This window comes from Onthophagus taurus, chromosome 3 (genome assembly GCF_036711975.1).
Source record: "Onthophagus taurus isolate NC chromosome 3, IU_Otau_3.0, whole genome shotgun sequence".
Lineage (NCBI taxonomy): Eukaryota > Metazoa > Arthropoda > Insecta > Coleoptera > Scarabaeidae > Onthophagus > Onthophagus taurus.
In genome coordinates, this window is record NC_091968.1 from 27,154,444 (window position 1) to 27,178,698 (window position 24,255).

The window sequence follows — 24,255 nt, forward strand, 5'->3', positions numbered from 1 at the left end:
TGTAGTTTTGTTCTCATATGCGTAAATATCGAGAAAAATACGAAAATTTGATGAATTGTTGCTTTTTCATGTTGTTATGGTATCACTTGGGAAACAGAGCACAATACAAAAAATCTTTTAGAACAAAAGTTGTGGTAAATTTTAGTTTTAACAATATTGCACTCTTGCACTTTTGCTCTTAGACACGTCAATATTGAGAAAAATACAAAAATGTGAAAATGTCATGAATTTTTTTCTTTTCATGTTGTTAATGGTATCACTCGAGAAACAGAACACAATACAAAAAATCTTTTAGAACAAAAGTTGTGGCAAATTTGATTCTTAACAGTATTGCTCTCTTGCACTTTTGTTCGTAGACACGTCAATATTGAGAAAAATACAAAAATGTGAATATTTGATAAATATTTTGCTTTTCCATGTTGCTATGGTAGCACTTGGGAAACAGAGTACAATACAAAAAATCTTTTGGAACAAAAGTTGTGGCAAATTTTATTCTTAACAATATTGCACTCTTGCACTTTTGCTCTTAGACACGTCAATATTGAGAAAAATACAAAAATGTGAAAATTTCATGAATTTGTTTCTTTTCATGTTGTTAATGGTATCACTCGAGAAACAGAACACAATACAAAAAATCTTTTAGAACAAATGTTGTGGCAAATTTGATTCTTAACAGTATTGCTCTCTTGCACTTTTGCTTTTAGACACGTCAATATTGAGAGAAATACAAAAATGTGAATATTTGATAAATATTTTGCTTTTTCATGTTGCTATGGTAACACTTGGGGAACAGAGTACAATACAAAAAATCTTTTAGAAAGAAAGTTGTAGCAAATTTTATTCTTAACAATATTGCTCTCTTGTAGTTTTGTTCTCATATGCGTAAATATCGAGAAAAATACGAAAATTTGATGAATTGTTGCTCTTTCATGTTGTTATGGTATCACTTGGGAAACAGAGCACAATACAAAAAATCTTTTAGAACAAAAGTTGTGGTAAATTTTAGTCTTAACAATATTGCTCTCTTGCACTTTTGCTCTTAGATACGTCAATATTGAGAAAAATACAAAAATGTGAAAATTTGATGAATATTTTGCTTTTTCATATTGTTAATGGTATCACTCGAGAAACAGAACACAATACAAAAAATCTTTTAGAACAAAAGTTGTGGCAAATTTTATTCTTAACAATATTGCTCTCTTGCACTTTTGCTTTTAGACACGTCAATATTGAGAAAAATACAAAAATGTGAAAATTTGATGAATATTTTGCTTTTTCATGATGTTATGGTAACACTTGGGGAACAGAGCACAATACAAAAAATCTTTTAGAACAAAAGTTGTGGCAAATTTTATTCTTAACAATATTGCTCTCTTGCACTTTTGCTCTTAGATACGTCAATATTGAGAAAAATACAAGAATGTGAAAATTTTATGAATATTTTGCTTTTTCATGGTGTTATGGTAACACTTGGGGAATAGAGCACAATACAAAAAATCTTTTAAAACAAAAGTTATGGCAAATTGTATTCTTAACAATATTGCTCTATTGCACTATTACTCTTAGACATTCAATATCTATGCATCTGCGGACAAAAGTATTATTAGGATTCAAACACCTCAATATAAATTTAAAAAAATCTTGCGGTTATAAAACAAAAATCTTTGAAGTAACAAAATTATGGGGTAATTTAGCGGTGGTAAGATTATTAGAAGATTAGAAAAGGGAACGTGCCATTTTTTACTACGCAAGGTACTGTTAAAGTCGCATCTAAACAATTTTCTGAATGAAATCGCCCATTAAGTGTATTTCTCAAAGTCAGGTAAAGAAAAGAAATCGTCGCCCTTTAGGCAAGTCTCGGCTCTTAAGAACGAAAATAACAGTGTCCCATAAAATTCTCCGATTCATTTCCGGTGGGTGGCGCGGTCCCCTTATTAATATTAATTATGTCCATTAAGGGATTATCTTTTTCCCCCCACTCTCGAGCTCTATCAATTTGGTCGCCAACAATGCTGATTATTTTCGGTGTCTGTTTTCGGTGTTAACGCTTTATCTAGGGACCTTTATAGGAAAGTCAAAACGATAATGCTGCTCATTAAGCTTATCTTTTATTGGCACTGGATCCATTTTTTTTCTCTTCGACGACACGAGACCAATTAAGGTACAGGCCAGTTTCGTCGATACGGTCCTGGTCTAAGTGGTTATTAATGTTTTTAGAGGTCGGTTAGGAACCGATAGTGTCGACTTTAGATTATTTTTACTTGATGAACCGTTAGGAGACATTTGAATCTATTAAATTATATCCCGAAAGCTTTTCTTTCTTTATTAAATAAATCCATATTAATCCATTTTTATTTTTTAACTTTGTATGTAAATCGATCGTGTTAAAGTTCTTGGAACAAATTTTCCACCTGCTAATAATACAGGTGCGATTCAAGATAACAAGCCCCAAAGAGCTGGGTTACCTTTCCAGTGCAATTTACGAGCTGCGAAAAGGTAAATAGATCGTTATGCGAAGATTTGTTATCAACGAAATAAGACGCTACATAGAGTGTATTTTGAAACTAACAAAAAAAACACAGACAATTAAATCCAGAAACGTTCCTAAGCGAAAAACAATGACCAGAAACCGAGGCTTTGAATAACGCAAAATGACATGTCATTTCAACATAAGATCCTCTCGACGACTTTAATGTCCACGAAATTACACGTTGAGAATTAAAATATCATTTAGGAAATTGACGGTGGTGGGTTGTCTTTTATCCATCTCACTTCTTCTTCTCCAACCAAACGGTATGATACTACTCACTCGAGAGTAATTGGTTTCTGGTTCCCTTTTATTTCCATTATTTTTTTTTTCTTTACTTTGTTCCTTTTCTTTCATCGTCGTGATATTCTCCAACCAGCACGTACCATCAATAATGATCGGCCGAGTCTCGGACCAATCCTAATCCAAGATCGCGATCTGCGACGTAATTACATCCTCTTCTGGGTCCGCGGTAATAGCAGTAATGAGGCGCGGCGTAATGATCAAACTCGAAGACCGCCCCGCTATTGTACACAGCTGACCAGACGATTAATAGGCGGGGAAACGAAGAATAACCGAGGATGGACGTCTGTGGGTTAACTGGGATGCCGTTTTCGTTGAAGATGCGGATAAGTAAAAGGTGGATGGATTCGAACATCTTTTTAGAGTACGTGAGATCATTTTAACTCCGAAAAATAGGATATGATTGGTTTGAATCGTGTAATAATATAAAGGATATTTATCGAATTCAAAAAATGTTTCTGTTTTTATTTATCGAAATATTGTATCAAACGTTGCATCGCCAACTCTAGCAATGCATGTTCTGCTTGGCCTATCTCCTTTGCATTTGCATATAGAGTGGCCTGAATTACCATTTACAGGTTTAAGCAATATGCCCAAAACTGCCCCAAAATGTCTTACCAATGGGCTGCGCAAGACACTATAAGCACTGATATTGTGATATCAATGCCCATCATTACGATTTTCCTCTACAGTCAAGCACGACGACCTTTTCCAGTCGATGCAGGCCGTGGAAAAGTTGTCGGCTCTGATTAATGACTATAAAAGAACATTAAGTACACTGAGTTGTGATAATAGAATTTCTCTTGTAGGAAACAAAGCACGATAGTAGATATGAAACGCGAGTACTTGATCAGGAACTCCTATGTTATAAGTATAGGGAAAGTGACCAACGTAAATCTGGGGGGCTAAAAAGTAACTAAATTGAGGTTGGTATTGGAAAAGTACCTAGACTTGGTGACTTTAAAAAAGCAACTAGAAAAATTCGTAATATCGAGAAACTTTTAGAATAAAAGTTGTGGCAAATTTTATCCTTAACAATATTGCTCTCTTGCACTATTGCTCTTAGAAGCGTCAATATTGAGAAAAATGCAAAAATGTGAAAATTTGTTACTTTTTCAAATTGTTAATGGTAGCACTCGGGAAACAAAACACGATACAAAAAAACTTTTAGAACAAAAGTTGTGTCAAATTTTATTCTTAACAATATTGGTCTCTTGCACTTTTGTTCTCAGATACATAGATATCGAGAAATATAAGAAAATATGAAAATTTGATGAATTTGATGCTTTTCCATGTTAATGGTAGCACTCGGGAAACAAAACACGATACAAAAAAACTTTTAGAACAAAAGTTGTAGCAAATTTTATTCTAAACAATATTGCTCTCTTGAAGTTTTGCTCTTAGACACGTCAATATTGAGAAAAATACATAAATGTGGAAATTTGATGAATATTTTGCTCTTTCATGTTTTGATGGTAATACTTGAGGAACAGAGCACAATACAAAAAATCTTTTAGAACAAAAGTTGTAGCAAATTTTATTCTTAACAATATTGCTCTGTTGCACTTTTGCTCTTAGACACGTCAATATTGAGAAAAATACAAGAATATGAAAATTTGATGAATATTTTGCTTTTTCATGTTGCTATGGTAACATTTGGAAAACAGAGCACGATCCAAAAAATGTTTTGGAACAAAAGTTGTAGCAAATTTTATTCTAAACAATATTGCTCTCTTGCACTTTTGCTCTTAGATACGTCAATATTGAGAAAAATACAAGAATATGAAAATTTGATAGATATTTTGCTTTTTCATGTTGCTATGGTAACACTTGGAAAACAGAGCACAATCCAAAAAATGTTTTAGAACAAAAGTTGTAGCAAATTTTATTCTAAACAATATTCCTCTCTTGCACTTTTGCTCTTAGACACGTCAATATTGAGAAAAATACAAGAATGTGAAAATTTGATGAATATTTTGCTTTTTCATGTTGCTATGGTAACACTTGGAAAACAGAGCACAATCCAAAAAATGTTTTAGAACAAAAGTTGTAGCAAATTTTATTCTAAACAATATTGCTCTCTTGCACTTTTGCTCTTAGACACGTCAATATTGAGAAATATACAAGAATGTGAAAATGTTATGAATATTTTGCTTTTTCATGTTGCTATGGTAACACTTGGAAAACAGAGCACAATCCAAAAAATGTTTTAGAACAAAAGTTGTAGCAAATTTTATTCTTAACTATATTGCCCTGCTGCACTTTTGCTCTCAGATGCGCGAATATCGAGAAAAATACGTAAATGTGAAAAGTTGATGAATTTGTTGCTTTTTCATGTTGCTATGGTAACACTTGGAAAACAGAGCACAATCCAAAAAATGTTTTAGAATAAAAGTTGTGGCAAATTTTATTCTTAACAATATTGCTCTGTTGCACTTTTGCTCTTAGACACGTCAATATTGAGAAAAATACAAGAGTGTGAAAATTTGATGAATATTTTGCTTTTTCATGTTGCTATGGTAACACTTGGAAAACAGAGCACAATCCAAAAAATGTTTTAGAACAAAAGTTGTAGCAAATTTTATTCTAAACAATATTGCTCTCTTGCACGTTTGCTCTTAGACTCGTCAATATTGAGAAAAATACAAGAATGTGAAAATTTTATGAATATTTTGCTTTTTCATGTTGCTATGGTAACACTTGGAAAACAGAGCACAATCCAAAAAATGTTTTAGAACAAAAGTTGTAGCAAATTTTATTCTTAACTATATTGCCCTGCTGCACTTTTGCTCTCAGATGCGCGAATATCGAGAAAAATACGTAAATGTGAAAAGTTGATGAATTTGTTGCTTTTTCATGTTGCTATGGTAACACTTGGAAAACAGAGCACAATCCAAAAAATGTTTTAGAACAAAAGTTGTGGCAAATTTTATTCTTAACAATATTGCTCTGTTGCACTTTTGCTCTTAGACACGTCAATATTGAGAAAAATACAAGAATGTGAAAATTTGATGAATATTTTGCTTTTTCATGTTGCTATGGTAACATTTGGAAAACAGAGCACGATCCAAAAAATGTTTTGGAACAAAAGTTATGGCAAATTTTATTCTAAACAATATTGCTCTCTTGCACGTTTGCTCTTAGACTCGTCAATATTGAGAAAAATACAAGAATGTGAAAATTTTATGAATATTTTGCTTTTTCATGTTGCTATGGCAACACTTGGGGAACAAAGCACAATACAAAAAAACTTTTAGAACAAAAGTTGTGGGAAATTTTATTCTTAACAATATTGCTCTCTTGTACTTTTGCTCTTAGATTTGTCAATATTGAAAAAAGTACGTAAATGTGAAAATTTAATGAATTTGTTACTTTTTCAAGTAGTTAATGGTAGTATTCGGGAAATAAAGCACGATATAGGAAAACATTTAGAATAAAAGTTGTAGTAAATTTCTTTCTTAACAATACTGATCTCTTGCACTGTTGCTGTAGGATACGTCAATATTGAGAGAAACACAAAAATATGAAAATTTGACGAATTTGTTGCTTTTTTAAATTGTTGATAATAGCATTCGGGAAATAAAGCACGATAAAAAAAAACTTTTACAACAAAAGTTGTAGCAAATTTTATTCTTAACATTATTGCTCTCTTGCACTTTTGTTCTCAGATACATAGATATCGAGAAATATAAGAAAATATGAAATTTGCTGCTTTTCCATGTTAATGGTAGCACTCGGGAAACAAAACATGATAGAAAAAAACTTTTACAACAAAAGTTGTAGCAAATTTTATTCTTAAGAATATTGCTCTCTTGTACTTTTGCTTTTAGATGCACCTATGTCGAGATATATAAGAAAATATGAAAATTTGATGAATTTATTGCTTTTTCGTGTTATGGTATTACTTGGGAAACCAAAGACAATACAAAAAATCTTTTAGAACAAAAGTTGTGGCAAATTTTATTCTTAACAATATTGCTCTCTTGCACTTTTGCTCTTAAATACATCAATATTGAGAAAAATACAGAAATGTGAATATTTTATGAATTTGTTACTTTTTCAAGCAGCTAATGGTAGTACTCGAGAAACAAAGCACGATACAAAAAAACTTTTAGAACAAAAGTTGTAGCAAATTTTATTCTTAACAATATTGCTCTCTTATACTTTTGTTCATAGATACGTCAATATTGAGAAAAATACAAGAATGTGAACATTTGATGAATATTTTGCTCTTTCATGTTGTTATGGCAATACTTGAGGAAGGGAGCACAATACAAAAAATGTTTTAGAACAAAAGTTGTGTAAAATTTTATTCTTAACAATATTGCTCTCTTGCACTTTTGCTCTTAAATGTGTCAATACCGAGAAAAATACAAATAAATTTATGCTGTTTTCAAGTTATTAATCGGAAATCTAAGCATTTTAAAAAGAACAAAAATACTTTGTCCGTTATATCCGAAGTACGTTCTAACGAGATCGAGGTTTAGCTGTAATTGTTTGATCAAAAATTTGTATTATTGAGATTTTTTTGTAATAAAAAGTTGATTGGTTTGCGGTGGTGTTTTAATCCAACAATCGCGTGTTCTTCGCCGTGTCCCTTTTCATTAGTTATAACAAAGGGTCCGGTGAGAGTGTAACGTTAACCCGGATTAATGGACGGGCTGCATGACATTCGCTATTTTAGCGCCGCGACGCCTTAATTGACCCGAAGGCGAGAACCGCTCGTTATCGCCCCCAAAAAATTTTCGCTCCAACCATTTATAAAAAAACGATTTACACGAACTGATTTATTGAAACACGAAAGTAAACATATTTTATGAACATCGTATTTTAATTTTTTAAAGAAGTAACAGGTTTTAAACAACCCTCTTCCGTGACCAACACTAATTAGTTTAATTATAGCGGCCAAATTTCCAGATGTCGCTCGTAAAACTACTTAAAAACCCTGTATTACAATAATTATTATAACGACTTTAATCGATCAATAAATTTGTGAAACAACCGCAAAATAACCACAAGAAAAGAGTTGGTTTGAAAAGAAACACGAATTCAAATTCAAAGTCACAAAACTCAAACAATAACGAATAGAGAATGGGACCACTACAAAAACTGCTCTTTTCACCCTCTCAAAGAAGTAAAATTCGAGTGTATTTGACTCCCTCTCGTTTTCATTGAGTAGTCATTAGCGCAAAGGGTGTTTTACGCGATCGAGAGGTTGGGGGAAAGTTACCCCCAAACAATAGACTTGGGACGGGTGCAAATCGCGTGCACGCACTTAAGAGTTCTTGTCGAAAGGGAGGCCCTCGACCTTTAGTTATTGTTATTTGTTCGTGGTCGGCAATTCGTCGCGCCAAAGCGATTATCGATCGCGACGAAAAGAACATGACTCCTCCGGGTGGTGAAGAGGAGAGAGAAAACGGTTGGGCGAGACTCTCCTCTCGCAGCAGGCGCAGCAGGAGGAGATGACGCCCCCAATTACCGTTACCCCTCTGTGTTTTCGATTGGTAACGCGGGGGTGGAAATCCCCCTAAATCTAATACATGTCAATTAGGAAAAAAACCATATTCGTTTTCTAAGATATTTTAATAAATAATCTTTATGTATATAAAAATAAAAAGGTTAAAATGACCAGAAAGAGAGTGAGCGAGAAAGACAAGTCTTTCTTTTATCTGAATCTGATCTGAGCACAGATTTGTCTTCCGGCTCGATGCCGGAGTCGTTATCTCTTCGTGTGGGCGAAACCCGACCCGGAGTCGATACGAGAACAGTAATTTCACATCTCAGAATTACCATACCGGGCAACGATTAGGGTATATTTAATACCGTTCTTGCGATAAGATTGTTCCCAGTTCAAGATTTCTTTACACCTTTCCCCCCTTTTCTTACCTCTAACACTCGATTTCCCTTCTTTAACGACCAGTTTCTGAACAATACTCGAAGAGATGAAAATCTCTAATTACATCTCAACATCGTGACTTATTAAAGTTTAACAACAGCTTTGGTTAGATTAGAAAAAGAAACGTTTTTTGCCTCCTTTTGGTTTTGGTTACATCGAGTTCTTTTTTTTTTGTGTGTTGGCACCGATGGCACGCAGGTCGGATTGGTAGAAAATTGTCAATTGGAGAACAATCAGGCGCCGCGACGCGCAACCGGCGCCGCCACCCAATTGGTATTCATGGCTTGGGACCGATATCGGCTCCTTGCGACAGCAATTTACATACCAAAATGAGCAGGGGACCACCCCAAAGGGGGCGACGTGTCCCCCCGCGACGCGTTCGCGACCAATTTTCAACGTACTTTGTGCGGATCTCCCCGTCTCATACCCGATATTAGTTCTGAGGCGACGTCTTCTATCTCGAATAAGATATTTCGAATGAAACTGCTACTGAAGAGATCAAAAGATCAAAATCCTTGATATCAATTTTATCATAAGAAAATTACGAATACAATTTAGTGGTGTGATAGAAAATAAATCAAATTTAATTGTTAGAATTAACGAATGATTTCCAGAAGACTCAAAAATTTTAGACAATGGTGTGAATTAAAATTGTTGTAATCGATTAAAAACACCTATAAGATAGTTACTGAAGAAAAAAAGATTAAAAAATATGATTTTGGTAGTTTTTGAAAATGTTTCAAAGACACCAGGAAATAGAAAAAATTGATTGGTGGGTGCCAAAATGCCAAAATTTAGATTACTTGAGAAAGACAAAAAAGTTAACCTCAAAACACAAGTCAAATACCTAGGGGTAATAATAGACAGTAACTAAAGGTGGGGAAAAAGGAACAAAAGTTGTACCAAATTATATTTTTAACAATATTGCTATTAGATTATTGCACTTTTGCTGTTAGATACGTCAATATTGAGAAATATACAAAAATGTGAATATTTGGTGAATTTTTTATCTTTCCATGTTGTTATGGTATCACTTAGAAAACCGAAGACAATATAAAAAATCTTTTAGAACAAAAGTTATAGCAAATTTTATTCTGAAGAATTTTGCTCTCCAGTACTTTTGCTTTCAGATGCACCTATGTCGAGATATACAAGAAAATATGAAAATTTCCTGAATTTGTTGCTTTTCCAAATGTTGCTATGGTATTACTTGGAAAACCGAAGACAATACAAAAAATCTTTTAGAACAAAAGTTGTGGCAAATTTTACTCTTATCAATATTGCTCTCTTACACTTTTGCTCTTAGATACGTCAATATTGAGAAATATACAAAAATGTGAATATTTGGTGAATTTTTTAACTTTTCATGTTGTTATGGTGTCACTTGGAAAACCGAAGACAATATAAAAAATCTTTTAGAACGAAAGTTATAGCAAATTATATTCTTAAAAATATTGCTCTCTTGTACTTTTGCTTTCAGATGCACCTATGTCGAGATATACAAGAAAATATGAAAATCTGATGAATTTATTGCTTTTTCGGGTTATGGTATTACTTGGGAAACCAAAGACAATACAAAAAATCTTTTAGAACAAAAGTTGTTGCAAATTTTATTCATATAAATATTACTCTCTTGTACTTTTGCTCTAAGATACGTCAATATTGAGAAAAATACAAAAATGTGAAAATTTGATGAATTTGTTGCTTTTTCATGTTGTTATGGTATTACTTGGAAAACCGAAGACAATAAAAAAAATCTTTTAGAACAAAAAATGTAGCAAATTTTATTCTTAAGAATATTGCTCTCTTGCACTTTTGCTCTTAGAGTCGTCAATATTGAGAAATATACAAAAATGTGAATATTTGGTGAATTTTTCACCTTTTCATGTTGTTATGGTATCACTTGGAAAACCGAAGACAATACAAAAGAACTTTTCGAACAAAAGTGATAGCAAATCTTATTCTTAACAATATTGCTCTCTTGCACTTTTGCCCTTAGACACGTCAATATTGAGAAAAATACAAAGATGAGAAAATTTGATGAATATCTTGCTTTTTCATGTTGCTATGGTAACACCTGGGGGACAGAGCACAATACAAAAAAACTTTTAGAACAAATGTTATAGCAAATTTTATTCTGAAGAATATTGCTCTCTAGTACTTTAGCTTTCAGATGCACCTATGTCGAGATATACAAGAAAATATGAAAATTTCCTGAATTTGTTGCTTTTTCATGTTGCTATGGTAGTACTTGGAAAACCGAAGACAATACAAACAAATTTTTTGAACAAAAGTTGTAGCAAATTTTATTCTTATAAATATTGCACTCTTGTACTTTTGCTCTAAGGTACGTCAATATTGAGAAAAATACAAAAATGTGATAATTTGATGAATTTGTTGCTTTTTCATGTTGTTATGGTATTACTTGGGAAACCGACGACAATACAAAAAATCTTTTAGAACAAAAGTTGTGGCAAATTTTATTCTTATAAATATTGCTCTCTTGCACTTTTGCTCTTAGATACGTCAATATTGAGAAATATACAAAAATGTGAATATTTAGTGAATTTTTTACCTTTTCATGTTGTTATGGTATCACTTGGAAAACCGAAGACAATACAAAAAAACTTTACGAACAAAAGTGATAGCAAATTTTATTCTTAAGAATATTGCTCTCTTGCACTTTTGCTTTCAGATGCATTTATAACGAGATATATAAGAAAATATGAAAATTTGATGAATTTGTTGTTTTTTCATGTTGCTATGGTATCACTTGGAAAACCGAAGACAATACAAACAAATTTTCAGAACAAAAGTTGTGGCAAATTTTATTCTTATCAATATTGCTCTCTTGCACTTTTGCTCTTAGATACGTCAATATTGAGAAACATACAAAAATGTGAATATTTGGTGATTTTTTTACCTTTTCATGTTGTTATGGTATCACTTGGAAAACCGAAGACAATATAAAAAATCTTTTACAACAAAAGTTATAGCAAATCTTATTCTTAAGAATATTGCTCTCTTGTACTTTTGCTTTCAGATGCACCTATGTCGAGATATATAAGAAAATATGAAAATTTCATGAATTTGTTGCTTTTTCATGTTGCTATGGTATCACTTGGAAAACCGAAGACAATACAAACAAACTTTTAGAACAAAAGTTGTGGCAAATTTTATTTTTATCAATATTGCTCTCTTGTACTTTTGCTTTCAGATGCACCTATGTCGAGATATACAAGAAAATATGAAAATTTGATGAATTTGTTGCTTTTTCATATTGCTATGGTATTACTTGGGAAACCGAAGACAATGCAAAAAATCTTTTAGAACAAAACTTGTGGCAAATTTTATTCTTATCAATATTGCTCTCTTGCACTTTTGCTCTTAGATACGTCAATATTGAGAAACATACAAAAATGTGAATATTTGGTGATTTTTTTACCTTTTCATGTTGTTATGGTATCACTTGGAAAACCGAAGACAATATAAAAAATCTTTTACAACAAAAGTTATAGCAAATCTTATTCTTAAGAATATTGCTCTCTTGTACTTTTGCTTTCAGATGCACCTATGTCGAGATATATAAGAAAATATGAAAATTTCATGAATTTGTTGCTTTTTCATGTTGCTATGGTATCACTTGGAAAACCGAAGACAATACAAACAAACTTTTAGAACAAAAGTTGTGGCAAATTTTATTTTTATCAATATTGCTCTCTTGTACTTTTGCTTTCAGATGCACCTATGTCGAGATATACAAGAAAATATGAAAATTTGATGAATTTGTTGCTTTTTCATATTGCTATGGTATTACTTGGGAAACCGAAGACAATGCAAAAAATCTTTTAGAACAAAACTTGTGGCAAATTTTATTCTTATCAATATTGCTCTCTTGCACTTTTGCTCGTAGATACGTCAATATTGAGAAATATACAAAAATGTGAATATTTGGTGATTTTTTTACCTTTTCATGTTGTTATGGTATCACTTAGAAAAGCGAAGACAATATAAAAAATCTTTTACAACAAAAGTTATAGCAAATTTTATTCTTAAGAATATTGCTCTCTTGTACTTTTGCTTTCAGATGCACCTATGTCGAGATATATAAGAAAATATGAAAATTTCATGAATTTGTTGCTTTTTCATATTGCTATGGTATCACTTGGGAAATCGAAGAGAATACAAAAAATCCTTTAGAACAAAAGTTGTGGCAAATTTTATTCTTATCAATATTGCTCTTAGATACGTCAATATTGAGAAATATACAAAAATGTAAATATTTGGTGCATTTTTTGCCTTTTCATGTTGTTAATGGTATCACTTGGAAAACCGAAGACAATACAAAAAAACTTTTCGAACAAAAGTGATAGCAAATCGTATTCTTAAGAATATTGCTCTCTTGCACTTTTGCTTTCGGTTGCATTTGTGACGAGATATATAAAAAAATATGAAAATTTGACGAATTTATTGCTTTTTCATGTTGCTAGTATCACTTGGAAAACCGAAGACAATACAAACAAACTTTTAGAACAAAAGTTGTGGCAAATTTTATTCTTATCAATATTGCTCTCTTGCACTTTTGCTCTTAGATACGTCAATATTGAGAAACATACAAAAATGTGAATATTTGGTGATTTTTTTACCTTTTCATGTTGTTATGGTATCACTTGGAAAACCGAAGACAATATAAAAAATCTTTTACAACAAAAGTTATAGCAAATCTTATTCTTAAGAATATTGCTCTCTTGTACTTTTGCTTTCAGATGCACCTATGTCGAGATATATAAGAAAATATGAAAATTTCATGAATTTGTTGCTTTTTCATGTTGCTATGGTATCACTTGGAAAACCGAAGACAATACAAACAAACTTTTAGAACAAAAGTTGTGGCAAATTTTATTTTTATCAATATTGCTCTCTTGTACTTTTGCTTTCAGATGCACCTATGTCGAGATATACAAGAAAATATGAAAATTTGATGAATTTGTTGCTTTTTCATATTGCTATGGTATTACTTGGGAAACCGAAGACAATGCAAAAAATCTTTTAGAACAAAACTTGTGGCAAATTTTATTCTTATCAATATTGCTCTCTTGCACTTTTGCTCTTAGATACGTCAATATTGAGAAACATACAAAAATGTGAATATTTGGTGATTTTTTTACCTTTTCATGTTGTTATGGTATCACTTGGAAAACCGAAGACAATATAAAAAATCTTTTACAACAAAAGTTATAGCAAATCTTATTCTTAAGAATATTGCTCTCTTGTACTTTTGCTTTCAGATGCACCTATGTCGAGATATATAAGAAAATATGAAAATTTCATGAATTTGTTGCTTTTTCATGTTGCTATGGTATCACTTGGAAAACCGAAGACAATACAAACAAACTTTTAGAACAAAAGTTGTGGCAAATTTTATTTTTATCAATATTGCTCTCTTGTACTTTTGCTTTCAGATGCACCTATGTCGAGATATACAAGAAAATATGAAAATTTGATGAATTTGTTGCTTTTTCATATTGCTATGGTATTACTTGGGAAACCGAAGACAATGCAAAAAATCTTTTAGAACAAAACTTGTGGCAAATTTTATTCTTATCAATATTGCTCTCTTGCACTTTTGCTCGTAGATACGTCAATATTGAGAAATATACAAAAATGTGAATATTTGGTGATTTTTTTACCTTTTCATGTTGTTATGGTATCACTTAGAAAAGCGAAGACAATATAAAAAATCTTTTACAACAAAAGTTATAGCAAATTTTATTCTTAAGAATATTGCTCTCTTGTACTTTTGCTTTCAGATGCACCTATGTCGAGATATATAAGAAAATATGAAAATTTCATGAATTTGTTGCTTTTTCATATTGCTATGGTATCACTTGGGAAATCGAAGAGAATACAAAAAATCCTTTAGAACAAAAGTTGTGGCAAATTTTATTCTTATCAATATTGCTCTTAGATACGTCAATATTGAGAAATATACAAAAATGTAAATATTTGGTGCATTTTTTGCCTTTTCATGTTGTTAATGGTATCACTTGGAAAACCGAAGACAATACAAAAAAACTTTTCGAACAAAAGTGATAGCAAATCGTATTCTTAAGAATATTGCTCTCTTGCACTTTTGCTTTCGGTTGCATTTGTGACGAGATATATAAAAAAATATGAAAATTTGACGAATTTATTGCTTTTTCATGTTGCTAGTATCACTTGGAAAACCGAAGACAATACAAACAAACTTTTAGAACAAAAGTTGTGGCAAATTTTATTCTTATCAATATTGCTCTCTTGTACTTGTGCTCTTAGATACGTCAATATTGAGAAATATATAAAAATGTGAATATTTGGTGAATTTTTTACCTTTTCATGTTGTTATGGTATTACTTGGAAAACCGAAGACAATACAAAAAAACTTTACGAACAAAAGTGATAGCAAATTTTATTCTTAAGAATATTGCTCTCTAGCACTTTTGCTTTCAGATGCATTTATGACGCGATATATAAGAAAATATGAAAATTTGATGAATTTGTTGCTTTTTCATGTTGCTATGGTATCACTTGGAAAACCGAAGACAATACAAACAAACCTTTAGAACAAAAGTTGTGGCAAATTTTATTCTTAGCAATATTGCTCTCTTGCACTTTTGCTCTTAGATGCGTCAATATTGAGAAATATACAAAAATGTGAAAATTTTATGAATGGGGAAATATGGTGCTTTTGATAAAACAGAAATCAAATACCTAGGGGCAATACTAGAAGTAAATTAAACTGGAACTCCCACATAGTGAAGATCAGTAAAAAAGCCACCTTGGAAGGAACTGGGGTCTGAAACCATGAATGGCTCACTGTGCCTAAATAGCAATAATCAGACCTATGACATAAAGGACATAAAGGAACTTTGAAGCAATACTTCATTAAGGACCTACATTTGCCCTAAACCCTTGGAGGGCTTAAGCTACAATAGCTCGCGGTGACGAGAGAGTCTGTTTCCCTCAGCCCGGCAGTAATAATAATGATAATGTTGATTGGTGTGAATCAAAATTGTTCTAATCGATTAAAAACACCTATAAGATAGTCACTGAAAACAAAACGGCTTAAAAAAATGATTTTGACATTTTTTGAAAATGTTTCAAAAACACCAGGAAATAGAAAAAATTGATTGGTGTGCGTCAAAATGGTTTAAATCGGTTGTAAACATTTTTAGATTACTTGAAAAAGCTTTATGAGTCATATAAATCATCATGAGTGTCATAGATCCAAGTAATCAATTATCATTTGTTGCAGAAATCACTCTAAACAAATGTGTATTATTGTATAAACACACAAATAAAAATGACTTTCATAACAATTTATTTTAAATAGGATGATTCTTTCCACTGATTTCGTTTCGCAATAATAAAACTTTTTTTTTGACGTAACTCGAACGTTTTTTTTTTATTGTTAGATAATCGGAGCCCCATTACCAGGCATAAAATATTTATAAATCGCTCGCGAACGCCGCCGTTCGGTCACGGTAGATTATCGCGCTAATTTGAGTTTAAACGGACCTCATCTATGCATATAGCGAGCAGCGCTTCGCTTCCAACAAACTTTCTATTTCCACGGTAAACGATTTTAATAAATAATAGCAAAAAAAAATACTCACGTAAACAAATCAAGAAACATCTCGTTTACGTCATCATACATTGACAAATACTATCAAAACACTCAAAAATAATATTTTAATCTTTTTTGTGGGCCCCTAAAAAAAGAAAATTTTTTTATTATAAAGATTTTAACGCAAACTATTCAAGATGGATATGTTATCCATCAGAAAAGTTCGATTACATGGTATGAAAGATTCGAGATGGATGACTAAAGATAAAATAACGCAATACAAAGGGTTGATTAATTTATTTAGTGAGTTTTAATTTTGGATTTATTCCTTTATCTTTTTAACGTTGAATATTTTTGTAGAGAGGGATAAGAAAATTTCAAATTCCGATAAATCGGTCGCTACCAAAAGGGATAAACGAGCTTTGGCTACGTTAAAAAAGGAAATCGCTGGCGATCGTGATCTTTTAGATAACGCTTTATACGGTGATAAACAAATAATAAGAAATGCTTTATTAAGCGATAAACGGATTCAATTGGCTTACGAACGATTAGAACCGCATATTATCGTGGAACATTTGCAACAACAAAAATTTAATTGTCGTAAGAAAATGGATTTGATGCAATTCGAAAAATTACAAAAAGCTAAACGACTTGTTACTGTCAAGGTAAAGTGTTTTTGCGTTAACTATAAAAGTAAAATTTTGATTCAATGTCAAAAATTCGAAACTTTCTAGTTAGAAAGAAGACTAGTTACAATAACAACTAAAACTAGAATTAACCTAGAACTAGAAACATTCAGGTTTAGTTTATTGTTTTTATTAAAACAATTTTTCAAAATTTTTACTTGGTGGCGCTATACGCTGCAATTATTTTATTTCCCACTGAAGAGTACACAACAATTCTTTTCTATATCGAAAAATTTTTCAAATAAAAGTTGTTTAGAATTTAATTTATAATAAATTATTTTAATAAACTTTTTTAATATTGTTACTAGATGGCGCGGTATACTGGTACAAAAAATAGTTAATTTGAGGTTATGTCGATAATTATTATTAGTATCAAAAAGTACTTCGAATAAAACATGTTTATAATTCAATTATAAACAATTTTTATTAAAACAATTTTTCAAAATTTTTGCTTGGTGGCGCTATACGCTGTAATTATTTAATTTCCCACTGAAGAGTACATAACAATTGTTATCTATATCGAAAAATTTTTCAAATAAAAGTTATTTAGAATTTAATTTATAACAAATTATTTTAATAAACTTTTTTAATATTGTTACTAGATGACGCTGAATATTGGTACAAAAAATGAATAATTTGAGGTTATGTTGTTAATTATTACTTTAATCAAAAAATATTTCGAATAAAATATGTTTATAATATAATTATAAACAATTTTTATTAAAACAATTTTTCAAAATTTTTGCTTGGTGGCGCTATACGCTGTAATAATTTAATTTCCCACTGAATAGTACACAACAATTCTTATCTATATCGAAAAATTTTTCAAATAAAAGTTATTTAGAATTTAATTTATAACAAATTATTTTAATAAACTTTTTTAATATTCTTACTAGATGGCTCTGTATACTGGTACAAAAAATAATTAATTTGAGGTTATGTTGATAATTATTACTTTAATCAATAAGCACTTCGAATAAAACATATTTATAATTCAATTATAAACAATTTTTATTAAAACAATTTTTCAAAATTTTTGCTTGCTGGCATTATACACAACAATTATTTTATTTCCCACTGAATAGTACATATCAATTATTTTCTAAATCGAAAAATTTTTCAAATAAAAGTTATTTAGAATTTAATTTATAACAAATTATTTTAATAAACTTTTTTAATATTGTTACTAGATGGCGCTGTGTACTGGTACAAAAATAATTAATTTGAGGTTATATTGATAATTATTATTGGTACCAAAAATATTTCGAATAAAACATGTTTATAATTCAATTATAAACAATTTTTATTAAAACAATTTTTTAAAATTTTTGCTTTGTGGCGCTATACGCCGCAATTATTTTATTTCCCACTGAAGAGTACACAACAATTTTTATCTATATCGAAAAATTTTTCAAATAAAAATTATTTAGATTTTAATTTATAATAAATTATTTTAATAAACTTTTTTAATATTATTACTAGATTGGGCTGTATACTGGTACAAAAAATAATTAATTTGAGGTTATGTCGATAATAATTATTAGTATCAAAAAGTACTTCGAATAAAACATGTTTATGATTTAATTATAAACAATTTTTATTGAAACAATTTTTCAAAATTTTTACTTAGTGGCGCTATACGATGCAATTATTTTATTTCCCACTGAAGAGTACACAGCAAATCGTTCGAATACCGAAAAATTTTTCAAATAAAAGTTATTTAGAATTTAATTTATAATAAATTATTTTAATAAACTTTTTTAATATTATTACTAGATTGGGCTGTATACTGGTACAAAAAATAGTTAATTTGAGGTTATGTTGATAATTATTACTTTAATCAATAAGCACTTCGAATAAAACATGTTTGTAATTTAATTATAAACAATTTTTATTAAAACAATTTTTTAAAATTTTTGCTTGGTAGCGTTATACACTGCAATTACTTTATTTCCCACTGAAGAGTACACAACAATTTTTATCTATATCGAAAAATTTTTCAAATAAAAGTTATTTAGAACTTAATTCATAATAAATTATTTTAATAAACTTTTTTAATATTATTACTAAATTGGGCTGTATACTGGTACAAAAAATAATTAATTTGGGGTTATGTCGATAATTATTATTAGTATCAAAAAGTATTATGAATAAAACATGTTTATAATTCAATTATAAACAATTTTTATTAAAACAATTTTTCAAAATTTTTACTTGGTGGCGCTATACGCTGTAATTATTTTATTTCCCACTGAAGAGTACACAACAATTCTTTTCCATATCGAAAAATTTTTCAAATAAAAGTTATTTAGAATTTAATTTATAATAAATTATTTTAATAAACTTTTTTAATATTATTACTAGATTGGGCTGTATACTGGTACAAAAAATAATTAATTTGAGGTTATGTTGATAATTATTATTGGTATCAAAAAGTTTTTCGAATAAAACATGTTTATAATTTAATTATAAACAATTTTTATTAAAACAATTTTTTAAAATTTTTGCTTAGTGGCGTTATACACTGCAATTACTTTATTTCCCACTGAAGAGTACACAACAATTTTTATCTATATCGAAAAATTTTTCAAATAAAAGTTATTTAGAATTTAATTTATAATAAATTATTTTAATAAACTTATTTAATATTATTACTAGATTGGGCTGTATACTGGTACAAAAAATAATTAATTTGAGGTTATGTCGATAATTATTATTGGTATCAAAAAGTTTTTCGAATAAAACATGTTTATAATTTAATTATAAACAATTTCTGTTAAAACAATTTTTCAAAATTTTTACTTAGTGGCGCTATACGCTGTAATTATTTTATTTCCCACTGAAGAGTACACAACAATTCTTTTCTATATCGAAAAATTTTTCAAATAAAAGTTATTTAGAATTTCATTTATAACAAATTATTTTAATAAACTTTTTTAATATTACTACTACATTGGGCTGTATACTGATACAAAAAATAATTAATTTGAGGTTATGTCGATAATTCTTATTAGCATCAAAAAGTATTTCGAATAAAACATGTTTATAATTTAATTATAAACAATTTTTATTAATACAATTTTTCAAAATTTTTGCTAGGTGGCGCTATACGCTGTAATTATTTTATTTCCCACTGAAGAGTACACAACAATTTTTATCTATATCGAAAAATTTTTCAAATAAAAGTTATTTAGAATTTAATTTATAACAAATTATTTTAATAAAGTTTTTTAATATTCTTATTAGATGGCGCTGTATACTGGTACAAAAAATAATTAATTTGAGGTTATGTTGATAATTATTACTTTAATCAAAAAATATTTCGAATAAAACATATTTATAATATAATTATAAACAATTTTTATTAATACAATTTTTCAAAATTTTTGCTAGGTGGCGCTATACGCCGCAATTATTTTATTTCCCACTGAAGAGTACGCAACAATTCTTTTCTATATCGAAAAATTTTTCAAATAAAAATTATTTAGAATTTAATTTATAATAAATTATTTTAATAAACTTTTTTAATATTATTACTAGATGGTGCTGTGCACTGGTACAAAAAATAATTAATTTGAGGTTATGTTGATAATTATTACTTTAACCCTTTGTATCCCGGCGGTATTTTAAAGTACCGGTAGTTTTAAACACTCATTTTAAACTGTAGTCATCTATTCGGCGCATTTAGAACTATCGGTACTTTCTACTAAGTTTATACGAAAATATAAGTTTTATTGCAACCTTTTTTTTCTCAATATTTTTCCAATCCAACCCAACAATTATTATACATCATTTTAAAGAGAAAGCTTTGAGCTTTAATTTAGAACAAGTCTCATTCCTTAATTTCAATAAATACGATTTCCAGGAATTTTTATATTAGCATCTTTTTTGACACTTTTAATTTATACGAAAATGTAAGTTTTGTTTCAACATTTTTTTTCTCAATATTTTTCCAATCCAACCCAACAAGTATTATACATCATTTTAAAGAGAGAGATTTGAACTTTAATTTAGAACAACTCTCATTCCTTAATTTCAATAAATAAGGCTTCCAGGAATTTTTAAATTAGCATCTTTTTTGACACTTTTAGTTTATACGAAAATGTAAGTTTTGTTTCAACATTTTTTTTCTCAATATTTTTCGAATCCAACCCAACAATTATTATACATAATTTTAAAGAGAAAGCTTTGAGCTTTAATTTAGAGTAAGTCTCATTCCTTAATTTCAATAAATAAGGCTTCCAGGAATTTTTAAATTAGCATCTTTTTTGACACTTTTAGTTTATACGAAAATATAAGTTTTATTTCAACATTCTTTTTCTCAATATTTTTCCAATCCAACCCAACAATTATTATACATAATTTTAAAGAGAAAGCTTTGAGCTTTAATTTAGAGTAAGTCTCATTCCTTAATTTCAATAAATACGACTTCCAGGAATTTTTAAATTAGCATCTTTTTTGACATTTTTAGGTTATATCAAAATGTAAGTTTAATTTCAACATTTTTTTTCTCAATATTTTTCCAATCCAACCCAACAATTATTATACATCATTTTAAAGAGAAAGCTTTGAGCTTTAATTTAGAATAAGTCTCATTCTTTAATTTCAATAAATACGGCTTCCAGGAATTTTTAATGTAGCATCTTTTTTAACACTTTTAGGATATACGAAAATGTAAGTTTTATATCAATATTTTTTTCACAAACTTTCAAAATTTTTGACTTCTTGGGACACAAAGGGTTAATCAAAAAATATTTCGAATAAAATATATTTATAATTCAATTATAAACAATTTTTATTAACACAATTTTTCAAAATTTTTGCTTGGTGGCATTATACGCTGAAATTATTTTATTTCCCACTGAAGAGTACACAACAATTCTTATCTATATCGAAAAATTTTTCAAATAAAAGTTATTTAGAATTTAATTTATAACCAATTACTTTAATAAACTTTTTTAATAGTATTCTTGGAAGGTGCTGTATACTGATAATATGACTTCCAAAATCTGTTAATCTGCTAATTTAAATTTTTTAGCTTGAATACGCCGAATTATGTGACCGATTAACTTTCGAACAACCCGGTTCGTTTCCGGTTGAGCGTTTATGCAGAGAATACACATCCCACGTCCAAGATGCCATCCTAAAAAAAGAAGCCGCAATTGTTGTGAATGAAACTTACAAAAAAATAATTAGCGTTATGAAGAAAGATCAAATTTATTTCGACCAAATTCTGTACTGTTTAAACCAAGATGCCCGAAAACAAGCCAAATGCATGTTTGATACCATCATGCTCGGGCAATTAGCCATCGAATATTTAGATGATCGCCGCGAAGATTTCAGAGAACTCGAAGCAGCCGTTCAATGCGATATGACACTAAGAAAACAAACCGTTAAATCAACAAGACAAGTCGTCGAAAGTTTATCGAAAAACATCAAATTTTACATAAGAAGAGACGTAAATATTTATTTTAAATAACATTTATTTTAATAACATTTAATTTTAGAGCGACACTAATTTACCAGGAGATCTCTTTTTAAACACCAACACCGATATTGAAGCGGAAGTTGCTGAATTATGCAGAACTTTAGATCAACTCAAAGAAGCGTTTAGCGTAAATTATTATTTACAACTTTTCGACTGCTTAAAAGAACAAGATCGCCAAGCTCAACGATTAAGAGCTTTATGCGATCGTACTTTGGAAGGTCGCGATACTTTACAGAACCGTTTAAATCACGCCAATTTAAGTTACACGGAAATGGTGAATTCAGTTTGCGATGGCACGGCCGATTATGTTGAAGAAAAAAGATCGTTATTGGAATCGTTGGAGTACGGGGAATTTCGTAAAAAGGAAGCCATTAAAAAACGCGAGGTCGTCTCAACCGTATTGACAAACGTAAAAATTTCATTACAACAAATGGAACAAATGTGTAAAGTTGTACGCGATCCGAAAGAAAAGAAAGTAACGCCGAAACTTCCGTCCGTCGAAAAAAGCGTTGCTCTGATAAAAGCTGCGCGACATCCACAGATGATGAAACAAATGTATGAACATTTAATTAAAGATGTTATTGATATTAAAGAAGTTTGCGATGAAATTATTAATATTTTAACTCCGAAATTAGCGGTTGTTATGGCAGCAGCTGCTGGCGTGGTTCTTGATGAAAGAACCCATGGATTAGCTGATAGTCAATTACAACGAATGACAAGTAAACGCACACCGTCTGTTTTGAGGGAGATCGCAGGACCGACTGAATGTAATAAGTTATTTAATTAAAAAGAGAATAATTGTAATTCTATTATTATTTTAGCATTGGTTGAAGGACTCACTATGGAGGACTTTGGAATTCCGACCAGAGCTGATATAAAGGCACAAAGTGATGAAATCGTTTTGATTTGTACTAAAAGTGACGATTCCTGATAGTGAAGAAAGAAATAACGAGAAATCATATTTTTTGTGGGGTGTAAAAGATTTTTTTTTATGTATATTTTTTTTGTTTAAGTATATTTTCTTTTAAAATATTTTTTGGTTTTTTATTTTTATAATTAACTTTGTTGTCATTGATGATTGATGATATAGATAATTATCATATAGATAAGAATTATTGCGTACTCTTCAGTGGGAAATAAAATAATTTCAGTATACAGGGTGTCCCGCTAAGAGTACGAGAACGGTTAATACTAATATTACATTAATATTTAGCAAATTTTATTGTGATTAAGAGTCCATTTAAGTTTTTTTCAAAAATCACTAAAATATGTAATCGCTACAGATAACGCCCTCTAGCTTATTTGGTTTAAATCAAGCGGTCTTACCGAAAATATCTTTTAAAAGAGCATGAAATGCTCTTTCAAACAAGATCAAAAATATTCAAATCGGTTGAGTGGTCCAGGAGATATTAAAATGTAAACATTTGAAAACGCATTGACTCCCCCTCCCTTATTATGACAGTTATGAGAAATATCGCAAAACAAAAGCAATGCGGTATTATCCAAGCTACTAAATGACGTTGTCAAAGTTATAGCTCATCGTCTAACTTTCTGAGATATAGGGAATTTTATGTTTCTCTATGGCAGTTACGACCCCTAGCAGTCGAATTAAGAACTTCAAAATAATGACGCCTGTTTTCGAGCCAAAATGGCGGTTTGAGAACTTGTCACTGCATCTCACCACTTATTTACAAAAATATTGTCTTTGAATATCATCTTGTTGCCTTTGAAGTTGAAAAAATAGCAGTA

General features: G+C 29.9%; 1 protein-coding gene across 1 annotated transcript; it reads left to right on the forward strand.

Moving 5' to 3' along the window:
* Positions 1-16,402: 16,402 nt before the first annotated feature.
* On the forward strand, positions 16,403-23,538 carry LOC111420163 (uncharacterized). Its single transcript, XM_023053087.2, has 5 exons — positions 16,403-16,635; positions 16,693-16,997; positions 22,057-22,476; positions 22,526-23,273; positions 23,328-23,538. Exons 1-5 carry the CDS (start codon positions 16,530-16,532, stop codon positions 23,435-23,437), a joined length of 1,689 nt encoding a protein of 562 aa, XP_022908855.1. The 5' UTR covers positions 16,403-16,529; the 3' UTR covers positions 23,438-23,538.
* The last annotated feature ends 717 nt before the right edge of the window (positions 23,539-24,255 follow it).